The sequence below is a fragment of the Nicotiana sylvestris genome, chromosome 10 (genome assembly GCF_000393655.2).
Source record: "Nicotiana sylvestris chromosome 10, ASM39365v2, whole genome shotgun sequence".
Lineage (NCBI taxonomy): Eukaryota > Viridiplantae > Streptophyta > Magnoliopsida > Solanales > Solanaceae > Nicotiana > Nicotiana sylvestris.
The window spans coordinates 105,026,531-105,045,661 of record NC_091066.1 but is presented as its reverse complement, the minus strand read 5'-3'; the positions used below and the strand labels follow the sequence as shown (position 1 = coordinate 105,045,661).

Sequence of the window (19,131 nt, the reverse complement as noted above, 5' to 3'; positions counted from 1 at the left end):
AGATTCTTTCGACGGTTTGCTCGCCTATTCAAGCCAATCTAATACTATATGTCTATAGAATCAAAATTAACTCGAACACATGTGTAATTCCTGCAAAAAGAACCTAATAAGGCAATTAGCATATGTCTATCCTCTTCGTGAATCTATTCTCTAATGTTCGAATTCAAGATCTTACTCTGTTGAATCTTACATGCAATCTATAATTTCCTCTTTCGAGTTCAAATATAGAGTCATAGATAGTATTTTACAGTTGGCTACTCAGTAAAATAATTAAGAACAAGAGTGAAAAAGCAAATAAATATGATATACTCACGCAATCTCAACAACCGTTAAATTTTAACAATCAAGAGCTACCCATAACCCCAGAAGATGATGGATTTTAGCTATTTATAATTGTATGAACAATCACAAAAGTGCTTTGAATCATAAAACTACAAATACTAGAGAAAAGGATGGAGGATGCGATGATTCCGTATCCACGTGTATTCTATTGCTCTTCTTGTCTCTAAAATGTGTCCAACCTCGTCCAAAACGAGTTTAGGGGTATTTATATGTGAGGGTTAAAATGTCCAAGTCTATAATCAACAAGGAAACAATTTCTTTCCTGGCACATGGGTGTTGGCGCGAGGCGCTGCTTGGATCTCGCTAGGCGTCATCTGGAGTACACTTCTGGTCTCGTGAAGCACCATGGGGCACGACAGGTTTGGTGCCCTGGGTGAAGTGGGGCGCCATTCAGGGCTCCGACTTTGTCGTGCCTTCTGCCGACTTTCCTTTCGTGCTATACTTCCACGTCTTCAATGTTATTTTGTGCACCTTTCTTCTTGTTTCGCATTCCAAAGTTTTTAAACATAAAATCAACTCAATTAATCCCAAACTTCACACAATTTATTATTAAATCCTCAAAATACAAGGCAAGTAATGTCATAAAATATTAAATTATCGCCAAACATGACCTTACGAGTGTAGCAACGTACACATATAAGAAGAAGCAAGTAGCAAGTACATAAACAATAAGAAGCTAGTTGGGTGTGTGAATAAAGTCTCACTTTGTTAGCTGAAAAGATTAGGAACTTGTATATAAGATGTGGAGATCTCTTAATAGTGTGAGACCTTTTAGGAAATCCGTACGAACTTGGCCCAAAGCTAACCAAATCACACCATATTTAAAGTATCTTGAAGAATAAATTTACCGTCCATAAGAAAGAAGGATTATATACCGTCCATGTAGAAAATTTACATACATGAGTAATTGCATACTTAATGAATCTCGATAAAATAATTAGACCGTGTATTTTCCAACTCCACAATCTTTTGAGTGATCAGTAAGTGCACATATGGCTAATTACTTAAGAAATAGACTCCCAGTCAAGTCATTTGCATAGTTCAATATCATTTAATGTATATATCAAACCAGGAGAATAAATTACTACAAAAATAAAATTGGAGAACTTGAACATAAAGGCATGATGGTAGTTCAGGTTGTGACCTTTTACTATCTTAAAGGCAATCCCAAACACACTTCTTCAACCCTTAACCCAAAACCCAACACTTAAAAACTATCATCTTCAAAAGCTAGTATGCTGTAATTGCCATATGAGTAAAGCTGATTGTGCAAAAACTTGAATTCTTTGAAATTTATTTGAACAAACAAAAATTTGCAGATAAGAGAGAAATTTTTGCACGAAAAACAATCATGTGATTATTTTAGTTCTTATATTGGACAAAATTTTTGTAGCTCTTTTATGTACACCAAGCCACAACAACATCTGAAATTTTTCTAAGTGTCTAACTAAATTTCTATAATCTCTTGCTAGCTATATGGAAGTTACCCCCGTCATCAACTCATTCTCATATGCCGTCAAATTCAAATCCAAGAACAAAATTCGTTCACTATTCGAATTATGCTTCTTTTCTTTAACAACTTGTTGTTCAGATTCATCACACTTTTCTTGTAACTTCTTCTTCTTATGCTGAACTTGATTCAACTGATCGCGGTGCTTTCTCATGTGACCACCCAAAGCTTGGCCCAGAGAGAACTCTTCGCCGCAAAAGGAGCATTCGTGTTTCTTGGGCTCAATGGGTACAGGGAGAAGAGTCATCATAAGTTTATTTGTTGTATTCTTGTGACTTGCTCTGTATCCACCAAGTGCTTGAAACGAATCAAACTGTTTTTTGCATGTCTTGCACTCAAAGATTCTACGTCCTAATGACTGATTCCTCTTCATGATATCCGCACAATTCGCCATTGCTAGTTTCTCCACTGATACTGATTCTTCTTCTCTGCTTCTCTTTAACGTCATGGCTTGTCATGGCTTCTACAACTTAGTTACTAATTTGTAAATCCTCTTGACAAATTATAAAGCAGTTGCGGTACTGAGGCTATATAGAGGATTTGCAAATGCAGAGCGAGTCCAATGGTGTGCGAGATTTAGCTTTTAATAGGCTGAAGTAAAGTAAGAGAAGGATTGTTACGTTACCACTACAACGTGCCTCTTTCCTTTTCCGAAACCGAGTTGGACTAAATTTTGTTAGGGGGAAAAATAGTATGAAAGCTGAACGCCTGAACCCGAGTAAAACTGCTGATTTTGTAAGACCCTCCATATATCTTATGCATGGGGTAAAATTGATTTATAATAAATGGTCGAATGGTAACATAATACGTGGCCGAAAATAGGCAAAGGGCCAGTCAGTTTAGTAACCAATATCGGATACAATGAATATAATCAATATCGGATAAATCCCAAAGGGAGCGTAGTCGATGGGAGAAGATAAAGGGTTTGTCATCGGATAGCATTCAATGAGGGAATATTTGTTAATATTAAATGAGCGACCGTTGCGAGAATATTTGCATTCATGTTCTGCCGTTACGCGTTCATCAATGACTCTTTTATTATCATTTAAGAGGAGTTTGATCCTAGAATCTTGTTTCCCTAGGTAAAGCTATATATAGCACGCTTAACAGCCATTGTAAGGACACGAAACTTTATGCATACAAAAGCTTTATTTATTACTTTTGCTCTCAATTAAATAAGTTTATTTGCAATTTATCGTTACTTTCACTTTTGTCCTTGGAGGCATTGCATTCGGAGCTAGTTTGTCACCTTCTTCATTTTCAATTGCTAATCTCAATTTTAATCTCTTTATCATTTTGGATCAAATTAATTCGTTTGTCTATAAACCACGTAATAAATTTAATTATACCGTTTTACGGGTAAACAGTTTGGCGCCCACTGTAGGGCTTAGATAGTTGTGTAATTGCTTTGATCCTTACGTTTATTACTAACTTATTTTGATTATTTCCTTAGTGAAAAATAATATGGCAGCTAATGATGACAACATCACACAAAATGATGAGGGGCACGAAGAATTGTCCCAATATTATGACTCAATTAGTGAGACTCGCAACAAAAGGGATGAGGTGACCCCGGTTAGAGATGGCCAGTATCCTCGGCATGTGTGGGAACTAACTCTCGATGATGCGGATGAGGAACATGTCGTGCAAAATGGTCAAAATCCTAAGAGAACAACATAAAGCAATCACAAAACACCTCTCAAGGAAGGATCGGATGATGACGGGGCTAAAACAAGCATTGTGAGGCACTTCTAATCACACGAACGGAAGGGGCCCGGTTCCTCCTAGTTTTCCTGCAAACCAAATGGCTCAGAGGGTTGATAACAACACCCTAAGGGGTGAAGTCAGTTTCGAAAAAGCTAGAGGGACTAGTATCGGATCTGGGAATAACAACAGGAATGATCCCTTAAAAACCGAGCTTATGAGGTTTATGAGGGAAATGAACAAACTAATGGATCAAAATGCGAAGGGGTTTCACGCTCGGATAGATCAGATTCCGGGCGCGCCACCAATACTAAAAGGCCCATATTAAAGCGAAGCACCAAAGTTAATTCCAAAAAGGTTTAAGATGCCAGACATACCAAAATACGATGGGACATCAGATCCGTAGGAGCACATCACAACCTACACCACGACTGTGAAAGGAAACGCTTTGGCACAACATGAGATTGAATCGGTTTTACTGAAGAAGTTTGGTGAAACCGTCATAAAAAGGCTCTGACATGGTATTCTCTCTTACCCGAGCATTCAATTGACTCTTTTGAGATGCTTGCAGACTCGTTCATTAAGGCCCATGTCGGAGCAATGAAAATTCAAGCCAGAAAGACGGACATATTCAGGATTGCACAGGGTGAGTCTGAACTTCTACGAGAATTTGTGATCCGATTCCAGAAAGAGAGGATGTTGTTACCGGCGATACCAGATGAGCGGGCAGCAGAGGCATTCACAAAGGGTCTAAATTCGTGGAGCTCTGACGCCTCCCAAAAGCTAAAGGAAAACCTGCTCGAGTTTTAAGAAACCACATGGACGGATGTCCATAACCGTTATGAGTCAAAAATAAGGATAGAAGACGATTAGCTCGGGTTCCCGGTATCAACCAAGGGACGGGATGGAGACAAAAACTAGGACAAGTTTAAAAGCAACTTTGATGCGGATCATCGATCCTCAAGAGGTTGTTTTCTATCGTATGAAAGAAGCGAAGGTCGTAGCAGCAAAGAGTTTCGATCATTGGATAAGTTGCTCCCGATAGAAGAATAGATCAAGGCTAGAGCGGCAGGTCATTACAGGAGAAGGAGGTGCTAAGGGCTCGAGACTCCACATATCCTAGGTTATCTGATTACAACTTTAACATCAGTTTAGTAGAGCTGGTATCGGCAATGAAGAATATCAAATAAGCATGATTCCCGAAGCCAATCAGATCCGATCAAAGCCAGAGGGATCCCAGTTTATGGTGTGAATACCATGGGACTCACGGCCATAGAACTGGGGACTGTCGATATCTTTGTGAAGAGGTGGCGACATTATTGAAAAATGGCCATCTTAGGTAATTTTTAAGTGACCGAGCCAAGAATAACTATGGTCGAAGCCGAGACAATGCAGAGACTTCGAAGGTAGCAAAAGCCTCCCCTCAGCTAACTATCAATATAATTTTCGGAGGAAATGAAATCAACGGTGTAGCCTTTTCAGCAGCAACATAAAAGAAGATATCGATGATTCGTAACAAGAGACTTCGGGAAGTCACAGAAGATGATATCACTTTCACGGAGGAAGACGTTGATGGACTTCTTTTTCCGCACAATGTCGCTTTGGTAATCACTCTCAATGTTTTAGATTTCAAAATTAAATGTGTTTTGGTTGACCTAGGAAGCTTATCCAACATAATACAATGGAGAGTTTTGGAGCAAGCAAAATTAATCGGGAACATCGTTCCGGTGACAAAACTCTTAGTTGGCTTCAACTTGATAAGTGTGACAACCCAATGAGAGACTTTTCTGCCCACACACGACGAAGGATTAACAATGACCAATATATTTGAAGTTGTACATGATATAGGTTACAATATAATCATCGGAAGGTCGTGGATACATGAGATGAAAGTCGTATCCTGAACATATCATCAATTGTTGAAATTCCCAACACCAAAAGGAATCAAGCAAATAAGAGGAGACCAACCGGCGACAAAAGAGATGAACGAGGTGACTGTTACCATTGCCGAACATTGATCAGATGATTGATTCATCTCGAGATCCTCTGAAAAGTGCCATCACTTCTTTTCACTTTTGAAAAATAAGAAGAATTTTGAATGGACTCTGGAATGCCAGCAGGCCTTGAAAGACCTAAAAAGGTACCTATCAAGCCCCCTTTTACTATCAAAATCGGGGGAAGGCGAGCAGTTGCTAATATGTCTAGCGGTCTCGGAAGTAGCGGTATGTGCCGTTTTAGTCCGACAAGAAGAAGGTACGCAATTTCCCGTTTATTACGTTAGTAAAATATTTTCAGGAGCAGAAACCTATTATCCACACCTCGAACTGATGCAACTCATCTTGCATGGTTGTGATCCAGTCAGAATCTTTTAAGGCTTCCTTGATGTTTTGGGGTTCTATTTGGGAAAGAAAGGCTGAGAAGGCAAGTGAATTTCTGGCTTTTGATCGGGTTTGCACACCTGAATCTAGAGAGGTAATTATGTTGTCAAGAGGATTGGAGCTTTTGTGTTTCCAGTTGGTCACTTGAACCTCTTTTGTAGAGGATCTAGGTAGATCTAACTGGTTCCCTTGTATTCTTCTCTCAGCTACCTATGGAGTACTTTGCACTCCATCAGCCACTCTTTCTTCAGCTTTAGTGGTTGTAATTTTGGTACCTGGTTTCCTTGAGGAAGAAGCTGCATTTTCTCCACTTGGCTCCTTCACTTGACTCATCATGTCTGTCTTTCTATTTGTCATGTCAATGACTTTACCTGGAATCAGTAAGGGCTCCCCATCTTGATAATCCTTGTTGATTTTCTCACATGAGGGATAGGACTCGTCAAAGATTACGTGAACACTTTCTTCAACACACTAAGTCCGCTTGTTGTATATCTTGTAAGCTTTGCTTTAAGAAGAATACCTCAAAAAGATTCCTTCATCACTCTTGGCATAAAATTTTCCAAGATGATCCTTTCCATTATTGAGAACATATCATTTGCACCGAAATGTTCTTAGGTGAGTCAGCTTGGGCTTCCTAACATTTAGCAACTCATAGGGGTTTTGTTCAGGAGAGATCTGATCATGCACCTATTCACCAAGTAGCATGCAGTGTTGACAGCTTCAGCCCGGAAGTTCTTTGCAATCCCACTGTCAATCAGCATTATTCTTGCCATTTCCTCAAGAGTTCTGTTCTTCCTTTCCATAACTCCATTTTGCTGGGTAGTTCTTGGAGCTGATAAATTGTGAGTAACGCCATTCTCGGTACAGAATTCATCAAACTTGGCATTTTCAAACTCTGTTCCATGATCTGATCTAATGCATGCTACTCTCGATTCCATCTTCACTTGGATTTTCTTTACAAAGGCAACGAATACTTCAAAGGTTTCATCTTTTGTTCTAAGAAACAGAGTCCATGATCTGGCTTGAATGCTTGGAATGAATTCTCAAGTGTTCAAGTGATGTTTTGTTGTAATACTCTTGTTAATACAAATTGGATGACATCACTTGAATGATGTAATCACTTGGTTGATCAAAGAACAAGTGACTGCAGAACTGTGCTGCACTGTTTCTGTGTATAGTGCAGGCAGTCACTTTCCAGTTATACACAGTTGACTTCGTACTGCTGTTAGGGAAACACAAGGGTATCAGGTCCTTATGTTGTTTCTCTATCTTCTGAAGTTGTAGCAATTCACATTAGCTGGAGTCCATTGATTTGCGATGTGTACCAAGTGTGTCAGGTTCCTTATCTGGTTCTTTGACAGTAAGTTTGTTAAATCATCAAAATATAAAGCTAAGACATTGTAAACCCATCAGAAGCCGAGTATGAGTCTTTGGTTGAAAGACTTGAACTAGCCCGTGGACTAGGCTCTAAGATCATCGAGATAAAGTGCAATTCCCATCTGGTAGTAAACTAAGTATACAAGATTTTCGACACAAAGGAATAGCACATGCAACATTATTTGAAAAAGGTTCAAGTATTGCTTGCATGAGTCAGGGAATGATCAATCATATACATTCCAAGAGAAGAAAATATGGTAGCAGATGCATTGACTAATTTGGGGTCATCCACAAAGATGAAAGGATCTGACTCCGAAATTATCGTCAACTTTTACATTCAGTATTGGATGTGGACGGTTAGTGCGAAGTCAAATCAAACAACTTAGTTTGGGACTGGAGGAATGAATTCGTCGAGTTTCTTCGACATTGTAAATTACCCAAAGACTAGAAGGCGTCCCGGGTACTATGAACCAAATATCATTACTACCTCGTAGATGGGAACTTATACAGAATATCATACCAAGGACCATTGTCCCGGTGTCTGGGGGCCTCATAGGTGGACTTCGTGATGATGGAAGTTCACAAAGGAATTTTTGGGAATCGCTCTGGTGTAGATTCGTTAGTTCTAAAGTTGATCAAGGTAGGTTACTATTGGCCTCGGATGGAACATGATGTAAAGACGTTCATTCTGAAGTATTACAAATGTCAACGCCATGCACAGTTGATGCATTAACCAGTAGAAGACTTGGTTTTGAGAAAGGTGACTCATAGCACTCGGGAATTCAATGCTGGGAAGTTGGGACCAACATGGGAAAGTCCTTACTGCATTCCAGCTATCACGGGAAGGTCGTACAAGTTGGAAAATCAAGATGGAGTCAAATTACCCAGCAATTGAAACGTGACTCACCTTAAAAGGTATTATTGTTGATAGATCCTACCCTTACTAAAACTATATGATGCACTATTTTTCCCTTAGACCAGTTTTTGTCTCAATTGGGTTTTTCTGACAAGGTTTTTGACGAGGTAGCAACAAAAAATATACTATAAAGGGAGCGTCATCGGCAAAAAGAAAGACTTTTAGACATCGTCGATGTTAAACGACTATATGTATGGTTAAATAATCTTTGGTTCAATGGCAAGTTTTTCCTTTCATCACTAAAAAGAGATTATTTAACCATTCATAAGTTATTTCCACTGATGAAGCAAGACTTCCAGTGTTTGAATTCGCATGCTTCGCATTCAAACATTAGGAGGAGAATAATATCTGATACGGCACCGGGAGTGCCACAAAAATTAGGACTGCGAGAATTGGGATCAATGTTTTAACAGGATCGAGGGCTGCATGATCAGCCCCAAAGAAATAAGCTATACAAGTTAGCCATATATATTTGCAATTTTATACTCTAGCAAAAGAATGCTTATGTACTTTTAAAGATAGAAGGTATAAAGTTAAGTCCTTTTATTTTTATCTTATTTCTTATCCAAATGATGAGTTAATTTTATAGTTTGAAAGTTAACTAAAACTTCAAATGCTTATGCTGGAATTAACAGGAGAAGTCATCTTCAAAAGCACTGTGAACATAAGGATCCTCTCTTATGAAATCCAAATAGTAACGAATAGGTTCCGAAAGAGTTTATGCCCGGAATCAAAAGCTATCAGATGAAAATATACCTGAAGATTTAACCAACTAAGCGCAAAATGAACATATTTGCACAACACTTAGGCAAAAAAATCTTTATTTATAATTATCAAGTGCCAAACTCGGTGAAAGATTTGGCACAATCACAAATTAAAAAAAAAAGAAAAGAAAAGAAAAGAAAAAGAAGTTATGCATCATTGCTGTCAAAACTCGAAGGGAGAGAGGGGTCTACGTTTCCCCTAGTAAAGGAAGGTAGATCCACTACTTATTCGAGGCTTTTATCTTCTCTAGTCTCCCTCCGCTTCTTGTGTACTCGGAACGAGTACTCGAGGAGTCAGTTGCAGTGAGTCGAGCGAGAAGATTTTCACGAGCAGTTAGCTCCAATTCTCGGGCCTTGACGATGCCGACTCTTTCCTCTTCCAAAGTTTTCCTTCTCATATGATATGTAGCATAAGTCTTGTCAAAGACAAGGGAATCCTCTTGGTTCTAGAGTTTTGCTTGGAGTTTGTCAATTTCAGCCTGAAGCTCATTTTTTCGGACTTCATGGCACGGAGGCGGGCATCGAACTCAACATTTGTAGTTGAGTGGAGCCGGTTTTGGTCCATGGCCCTCTTGAGTCTCTATTCCATTTTGGCTCTCTTCTCCTTGACAACATTGGCTTCTTCAATTTTTGAATGTAACTTTGCCTTCAAATTTTTGATTTGTTCCTTAAAGGCAAACTCGCGCTCGATGTGGCAAGTATAACATCATGAAGCTCGGCCCACTTAGCCTTAGCCTCTTGAAGTTTTTCATGTAATTGAGCAGCTTCTTAGCCATGGGCCATTTTATCTTATTCACTCTGCTACAATCGAGCCTCAAGCTTGCCCATTGCTGTAGATTTTGCCTCCAGCACTAGGAATCACACGGCGAGCTGGTTCTGTTCGGCCAAAAGTTGATCCCGCTCGGAAGCAAGTCCTATCTTATCAAGGATCAACCTTTGCATGCCTTCAGAAGCAAGAAAGTTGGCCTGTAAATAAAATATTAAAGTCAAGATTTCCATTGCAGCATGTAAGTAGAAAAGAATATACGAGGAAACTAGTATGGTACTTGTGCCGCGCTATGCATGGTTTGTTCATTAGATACTCCCAGAAAAGGAGCGCATTTTCTTCTGGTCTTTCTCCAAAGCCAGCGGCATCATATAGTTCACAAGCTCTACCGGCTTGGATAAAAGATGGCATTCTTTCAAAATCGAAAGAGTGGCACTTCTCCTCCCTCGAGGGTCTAGGGAAGGGGGTGAATAATCATGCCCCAAGCTCCCACGGTCAGGAGACCAAGGATGAGAGGTGTCCCTTTATTGTTTAGACGGCACCAGTGGAGGAGATGTAGTTGTTACTGGTGGCAAAAAAGCAACTGGTGTTGATGGGCATGAACCCATCGGTGTGGAAGGTGAAGAAGCAACGGTGGAAGAAGAAGTGTTGATGGTTATTTGCTCAGTGGTTGGAGGAAGAAGAGGCCCAGGGTCCAAACTCCTAGGATCAGAAATAGCAATAGGGGCCGGGAAGAGAGAATCAACATTCTCTACCAGGTCCATCTCACCCCAAAGTTCTTGGGTTTCTTCTATGGTCGGGTTTTGAGGTTCCTCCGGCTTAGCATTTGACTGAGCCAAAGAAGATCCTTTTCTCCTTATAAGGGAAGGCTCTTAGTCACTAGCTTCCCCTTCATCGACGAGGACCACTGTGATCGGCTCGGATTGCATTTTCCTTGGTTTCTTCTATTGAGTCCCAGCTGAGGAGGAGCGTCTTCTCTTTAGTTTCTTAGGCTGGGGACTCCGAGAAGGGGCACCCACACTGGAAGCAGATTCGCGAGCTCCGCTTCGGGCAAGGGTATTTTGCAGTATCCTCCTAGCCTCTTCGAGTTCAACTAAGTCGTCGACGTCGGGACAAAATGACAAAGCCCCTCGAAAGTCCTGTATTAGACCAAAAATAAAGTTAGCAAATTGATCACAGAGATTTCTTGTATTCAAGTAGAAGTAACAGAAATAAGGGCTTGACTTACCATGATGCTTGGCCTTTGACGTATTTTAGAGAGTTCTCCTTCCACCACCGGAATTACGAAATTGTGATGTCTAGAATTTTTTGAACCCATTGGTCCAAGCCCTGAACATGTGGTGGCTCCCATCGGTTAGCTGAAACAAAAGAAACAAGAAAATTAGTAATAAAGGGAAACAAGCTTTTCACGAAGAAAGGAAATGGATGACCAAAAACTTAGGGAAGTGATTCCAAGACTCGGGAAAAGTTGGAGTTGTGGCCGGGATGATGTTCCTTGTAGCAATGATGTCGAATCATTCAATCCACCCATGATCATTGTCATCATCTAAAGATTATTACTCCCCCACAAAAAAATTTGGGAGAGTAAAAGTTCATCATGTGAGCAAGGGTTAAGGTTTCCTCAATCTCTGTGCACAGTTGGCGAAAGCAGGCTACTATCCACCATATAGAGGGGCCTATTGTGCTAAGAAGACTTGATACTGGTGGCAAAAATTCAAAATTATCGAGTCTAGCCCTTTACTCGACCCTAGGGTAAATGGAAACAAGGTAAAGGGATACATATAAACATATGTAAATCCCTCCTTGGATAAGGTAACCCGCTCTAGCATATGTGGGGCAAGGATTTCAAGATTGGGGCAGTTGCAGTCCTCCTTCACAATTGGAATACTGGAAGGGTGAATGGAGGAGTGATATCTACTAACTGGCTAAGTCTGTGAAGATGCAGAAGAAGCCTTCTCTTGAAAATCATTCGTAACACTAAGATGATTTGATATGATGGTGTTAAAAGTGGGAGGTTTAGAATCGACTTCGACCTCCTTGTCCTTGTTTTTCTTCGATCCTCCCCCGAAGAGAAGACTAGCGTTGCTAGAGAAAGCAGTTGAAGAAGCCATGGTAATAAAATGTTAGTAAGATTTTTACTGAGAAAATTAAAGGTTATGAGAGATTACTAAGAAAATGTAGAGAAGAAGAAAGACTTATGAAAGTTGTAAAAGTGAAGAAGTAAAAATGATGAACATTAGAGAAGTTATAGATGGCAAAAATCATGGTTATGATTACCTAAAAAATCGGCAAAAAAATTCGCTGAATCATGGGGCAACACGTGTTTGGGTTATTAAATGTGAGTAGACGTGCGTCCCTTCAATCATCAGAGACTGTTCAGGAACTTTCCCACCAAGAAAGGAATATTCACCAACTTCCCGGTAACACTAAGATATGTCACCGAAAAGTAGGAGGACTATCTGTATGGCGTAAAATTGATTTATAACGAATGGTCGAATAGTAACATGACACATCAAAATAAAGATAGGCAAAGCGCAAGTCAGTTAGTAACCAATACCGGATACAATGAATTTAATCAATATAGGATAAATCTCGAATAGAGTGTAGTCGACGGGGAAAAGATCAAGAGTTTGTCATCGAATAGCATTCAATGAGAAAATATTTATTAATATTAAATGAGCAACCATTGTAAAGAATATTTGCATTTATGGTCTGCCTTTTGTCACGACCCAAACCTATGGGCCACAACGAGTACCCGCTACCTTACTTAACCGAGTACCAACATAACATATCTTTCTTATTGTACTTTTATTGGAAAATGGGCCAAACGGGCCGTCATGGGCTAACCAGAATAAACATAGAGGAATACTCAACATAGGATGACCTAACCTGATATAAAAACTTATACATGTGATATATGGGCCTATAAGGCCAACATGATCATTTGTGAACTCAAGACATAGGCCGGCAAGACCATACGAGCATTCGTATACATGACACCTATCTACAAGTCTCTAAAAGTACACACTTAACATAAAGGTCGGTACATGGCCCTGCCATACCAAACAATACGCGTCTAAATCATACTAACCAAACAAGCAACTCCGGAGCAAATGGAGCGCACCAACATCTTCCGCGAAGCTGATAGCCTACTTGGAGGACTCTCGACCTGTCTATGGGGACCTGCAAGCATGAAACGCAGTATCCTCAGGCAAAAGAGATGTCAGTACGAATAATGTACCGAGTATGTAAGGCACATAAATAAGTATATAAAAGACATGGACGAAATATAGAGTAAATAACCAACATGTAGGTCTGGATAACTCTGTAAATCGTGAAATACTTATAGTGTCATGCATGTACATATGAATGTCATGTCGTGCATAGGTACATGTATTCATAACATCATCAAGCCTCTGAGGGCATCCCATCATATCATCTCGGCCATTGTGGACAAAATCATAAATGTATACCAGCTGATCAGGTGGTGGTGCGTATATAACGCCATAACCTTTCACATATCCCATATACAGATATATACATATGTATACGCATATATAACGTCATCTGGTCATGGATCAATGTGCATGTATAAATGCATGAAATGCATATGAAATACGTTAATAAAATCTCTTGGTACTTTATAAGACCATTATGCCTCAAATTAATATCATGAAATAAACGTTACCAATTTATGTATTTTTGAGACCCATGAACAGATGATAGAATAATATGACACATGGGGAATCAAGAACATAAGCATCTCCAGTATTTCTATGAATGGAGTCATTTATGGAAGTTGTGCATTTTCTTGTTTTGTTTGTATCGTATGGATCATGCCAAAAGAAATAAGGGATAGTCTTAACATACCTGAGCCGATTCTCTTGACAATATCTCCAACATACGTTGATTGCGACAAAATATGTAATGGCGGATCGAAGTAGGGGGAAAATCCGTATGATATTCTTTGGAAAAGATTGTACCATACTCCCTTAGAATGGCAAATCCCGTTGCTATAACATTACGTAGTCTCGTATGATTTTTGTAGCAAAATTGCACATTGCTAACATATCAATTCTTATATGAACTTGATAAAGCCTCACGTTACTATAGAAAAATTTGAGCTAATCACGTTCTCAATATCATGAAACAAACTTGGCACCAATGAAGTCTTACATATTAAATGGATAGCTCTCATGTTTTCAAGACTTGTATAATAAATGGATAGGTGACTCGCCTTCTTGAGAATGCCAAATCTCTTTAAATGTTGCTACCACATTCTTAAGGTTAAGAGATGGCAATTTGGTGCCAAGTTTCCATAAACCCACGTGAATTTGTCCCCTAGCAATTATCCAAAGTCTTCACTTACATAATCATCCACAAAATCCAATTTAAAAATTAATATCCCACTTAAAAATCCATAATTATGCAATTATCCACATAACTAAGAATTATCTCAAATTAAAATACTACTCATTTTTAGCACACCTTATATACTTTACTATCATGGTCATGTGATACCTTGTATGACACTAGTCCATAAATACGGTGTAGTATAGCTTGGACCATATTTTATCCAAAAATGTCAAACTTCGGCGAAAAATATTTTCTTCGATTTGCTTACCCTCTCACCTTCACATATTTACTCATCATTTGTTTGAAATAGCATAATGCTTATAATCTCAAAATAATCTTATTTCCGAACTTACGTCGATTAAGTTACACTGAAACTTCAACATATGAACAAAAATGGGATGTAACATCTCATTTCCGAGCTTTCATTAATATACTCACGGCGTACTTTCATGCACGAAAACATGGGGTGTAACATCATTCTCCCCTTTGGAACATTTTTCCTCGAATGTTGACTGATGCATTTATCATTATCATAACTTATAGCTCTTGCGAATACTTTAATATTCTCCTTTCCATTTAGGCAATTGTTCTTTAAATCAATCCAAAGGCCATGGAGTTCTCTCCCCCCCCCCCTCCTTTAAGCCTCTTTCTCACACCACGACTTGTAGTAGTCGGAATCCTTCTAATCTCGTAACTGTTGCTACCTTCTATCACGCAGCTTGTACGACTCTGACCTTGTATGTGCACATATGTGACTTTTTTCCCCTTTTTCCTACAACTTTTAGCCAACCTCTAGTTCTCACTTTGTGAACATATGCAGAGCTTGACAAGATATCCCTCTGGGCATCCATAGGTAGATTGGATTTCTTTGCTCATTACTTTTTTGAACTTATGAATATTGCTATATCTTATTTTATAGACCCGGTTATGTATCCGCATGATTTTACTGGATCTAGTTAGGTCATAATATACCATAACTCTTACTTTAATTTATCGTTGTTGAGGTCTGCTACCAAATTCCAGCTTACTCTTGTTGCTTATCCCAATAAATCTAAGTCTTTTAATGCTTCCTCATTACTGTTCATCTTAAGAATGACGACCTAATTCCCATCTCATACTTTGTGACTTTTGTCCATCCATTGTTGATTCATCTCAATATTGATCTACAATATACCACTGATAACTTGAAACTTCTTACGTAATACCTTGCCACTAGGGCTTATGTTGCATCGAGGAATATTTGAAGTAATTTTCCTGATCCACTTAGCAGCTATACTGTACTTCAATAAGCATATTTTATAGCATCCCAATGTGATTCATTTACATGGTATTTTAGTCTCGTACAATTCTTGAAATCCCTTTATTTATCACAATTACACCCTCATTCTATTACCAGGGCAGTATTCCATTTCTTCTAAATGCTACTAGTCTTAGACTTCTTTGAGTTCATTCAGCTATACTGAGCTTTCTACAACTTAGAGAAACCATCAGCTCTCTTGTTTACATGGGCTTAATCCTGAGGACTTATCCATTCTCGTCACCTTCTGACTTTCCCTTTCTTATCCTTACTCTTGTCCTCCTAAAATCTTGTCGCTTTTCCATACTTTAGCTTGCGATCTATACATATCTATTTATATTATTCGCAACTTTCCTTCAACTTGTTTGCACCATAAATCTTTTAATGTTATTCTGGAACATCAAGCAAGACACCGCGTCATCTCTAACTCTTCTTTACTCCCTTACTAGACCTCTAGATACTTAGAAACCATGGGGTGGAAGGTATGTCACTAACGACATTGCTATTATTCCTGGATACTGGATCTTGACACTTCTAGCCCTCTATCTGAAGTACGGATTATTCATAACCTTCCGCTTTTGATTATCTCGTATGTTGTCCACTTTTACCTTACTTACCTTAAAGCCTCACATCACATCTTCTATCTCTTTCATGACCTCCCCTCCATATAGGTATAGTCCACATCCACGTCTTGAACTTCTATTATAATACAAGCACCTCTTTACATAATCTCGTGAGAGCTTCATACTAACTTCATATGAGGTTGGGACACTTCTAACTGGATTTATCGTAGAGCCGTTATAAAACATGGCTATTGTACTATCTCTTTTGTACCCCTTATATTAAGAGTGATTCTACAATATTCTTAATCATGATGTTTGTAACTTCTTGGGTCCAATAAGCAGACTCCTAATTTACTTAGTTGATGTAACTCTTTAGTTTCCTCTTCCTTCTGATTAGCCTTTATGTAGGCTTAAGCTATCTTCCAATCTGTGGCCCATGGCATTTAGTTATTACTTTAGCCTTTTGTGTACGCTATGGAAAACCATGATATAATCTTCTAATGATTCAATCCTTTGTCTATGACCTGGACCCAATTCCTTCCTTTAACTTATACCGGAGTCTTCTATGGCTGATTATTAATCGAATAATTCCTTGTTCCATTTCAACTTTCTTCAAACATAAGCAATTGCTTTTCCTGGGTTTTTTTTCCCCTTTTGCGTGCATGCTTAGCTTATCTGAGTTCTCACGCATGCCGAAGTTTTTGTGCAACTCATATGGTTCGAATATTACTTTTGGTTTTACTCCCTGCTCATTAGCCATGGTAAGTGCAACTTTCTTTTGAAGTGCGTACAATTTTGTAGTTAGACTGTTGTTACACAACCATTTCCTCTTTAGGTCACTATGCTTTGGTTGAAGTCTTCTTCCTTATTTCCTCAACTAGTCTTTCATTGTAGTACTTTGGGGGGTCCTCTGACTCTTGTAAGGCTACGAGCTTATCACATCATATGCCTGACAGAATTTTTGATGTTCTTCCTCGCCTATAATTACTCGTAGTTACTTATCTCCACGCCCTTGCGCTTGTAGGGTTACTTCTAAACTAATATTTTGATTGTCTTCACACTGGCACTCTTTTTTATTTCTGTAACACTCATACAGTACCTTTTTAACTTCCCCAACTCCTATATGGATATATTTCAAGGATCACGATGTCATAACTGCGAGGCTGAATTCCCCATATTGGGGTTCCCTATGTTTATCTTGCACGATCTGTTGATTTGTCTATTTGTCTAGCCATAGTTAGGCTCTTCCTGAATCAACTACTAACTATTTGTTGGCCCATTCCCGTATCAATATTCCGCATAATATTTCTTGGGTCATTTCTTTTGTCTTAACTTACCTCTCACACTGGCTCCTTATTAATCAATAACATCTCAGGCAGGAACCCTTACTTCCTATCCTTGACGTCGCGCTTGCATAACACCCTGGTATTGTAGCATATCTATAGGCTTTGAATAAGTGCAATCTCATCCCTTTTTCATTTTATTCACATTCTTCCTTTACCATTCTATAATTACTAGAACCACTTAATTCTGATTTAATGCCACCTCACTCCACATTCCCCCCTTTAGGGAAGTACTAATATTTAGCGCTACAATGATCTACCTATAGATGTTTTACCTCTTTATTGTTGGCGTATTCTCACATTATCGATGACCCTTACTCGCCTTGCGGTAATCCTTCTGTACCAAGGATAATAAAATTCCTTACTCGTGAGGGTGTCACTTAGTGTAACTGGCACACATAGTTCCTTAAGCTTAACTTTGCTCATATTGCTTGCTTTAGGGAAGCGTCTTCTTGAATGACCATTCTCTGAATTTCTCATGAATCTTCTTTTGTTGTCCATTCTATTATTGTCGGAATGAAATCTGAAACTCTCATGATGTCGAGTATTATCCAATCACATTGTCCCTAATTCACGTTTAGTTTATCTTGTTCACCAGCCCATACTGATTTCTATTACTCTGGGGTCTAACTTTTTCTTTCGGTAGTTGCGATGGAGTCACGAACTTATTTCTCGAAGTGAAGATATGACTTCATGGTCTATACTCTGTTGTTGTCTCAAGGTCTATCACCTCTCGTCTTTTCCTTCACTTGACTATAAACTCTATAATATTGTCATCTTTTTGACCTACCGTTGTCATCCATGTATCACATCTTACTCTTAATGTTTCACTAGCTCTCTTCTTATATCCTGTTAATATTTCTATCTATCACTTTATTCTGAAAACTTCAACAAGATATTCTTTTGCTTTTAGCTCCCCATTGCTCCATCCACTGGCTCTTCAGGTTGCCTAGCATTATCTCTCTACTAGGGACGGGAGTCATACTAAGATAATATTTATCCTTTCCAGGCTTCCAGTGCCTATCTTTGTAGCACTTATATCTAGCTGTACTATTTTAGAGTGCACCATCTAGGTGTCTCACAAGGAGATCCATTACCACGTTTGCACTATCCTTCGGAAATGTCAACTAACTCTACCAATCCATCCCCTATTTTGGGTTACTCTAATCCCAGCCGGATCCTAATAACCCGTCCTTCTCTTAACTATATTTGTTAGCTCCCATAGGGCATAACTGAGATTGGCCGATTATACGTACATCTGTCACTGTTGAAGGTAACTCAAAATGCTTATATCTTCCTTCGTAAATGGTAAATAATGATAATATTTATTAAGTGGGTATCTCGTACCCTTCTTCACCTTGCTTCTTTTATATGTTGAAACTTGTGTCTTCCTTCCGATTCTGTTATTCCTTTTTACCGTAAGAGTGGATAAGTATTCTTGCCTTAGGGATCCTTACCAAGGAGCTTACACATCTTAGTATACACATGATCCGTTGAATACCTCATATTTATCCATTATAAGCATGATGCAAAATTGAGTTCCTCTGACTCAACTCTTCCACAGCTATATCTCTTACCAACCGTCTTTCTGGATGTTGGCATCGTTGTATTACGAATAAGATAGAGTTTAGGAAATTGAGTTCTTACAACTGAGCTCTACCACACGATCTATAGTAAGAAGAAAGAGTGACAGCCCTAAGTGTCATGTAGCTTCCTGCTTATAAGTGTGGTGCACGACACACCCATAAACAAGACTTTACTAGACAGGGCTTGTAGACTCCCTAGGACAGAACTGCTCTGATACTATTTTTGTCA

General features: G+C 39.0%; 1 protein-coding gene across 1 annotated transcript; it reads right to left on the bottom strand.

The window, feature by feature from the left end:
- Positions 1-1,814: 1,814 nt before the first annotated feature.
- Positions 1,815-2,300, bottom strand: LOC104247343 (zinc finger protein ZAT12-like). The gene has a single exon (XM_009803326.2). It carries the CDS (start codon positions 2,298-2,300, stop codon positions 1,815-1,817), a length of 486 nt encoding a protein of 161 aa, XP_009801628.1.
- Between the last annotated feature and the right edge of the window lie 16,831 nt (positions 2,301-19,131).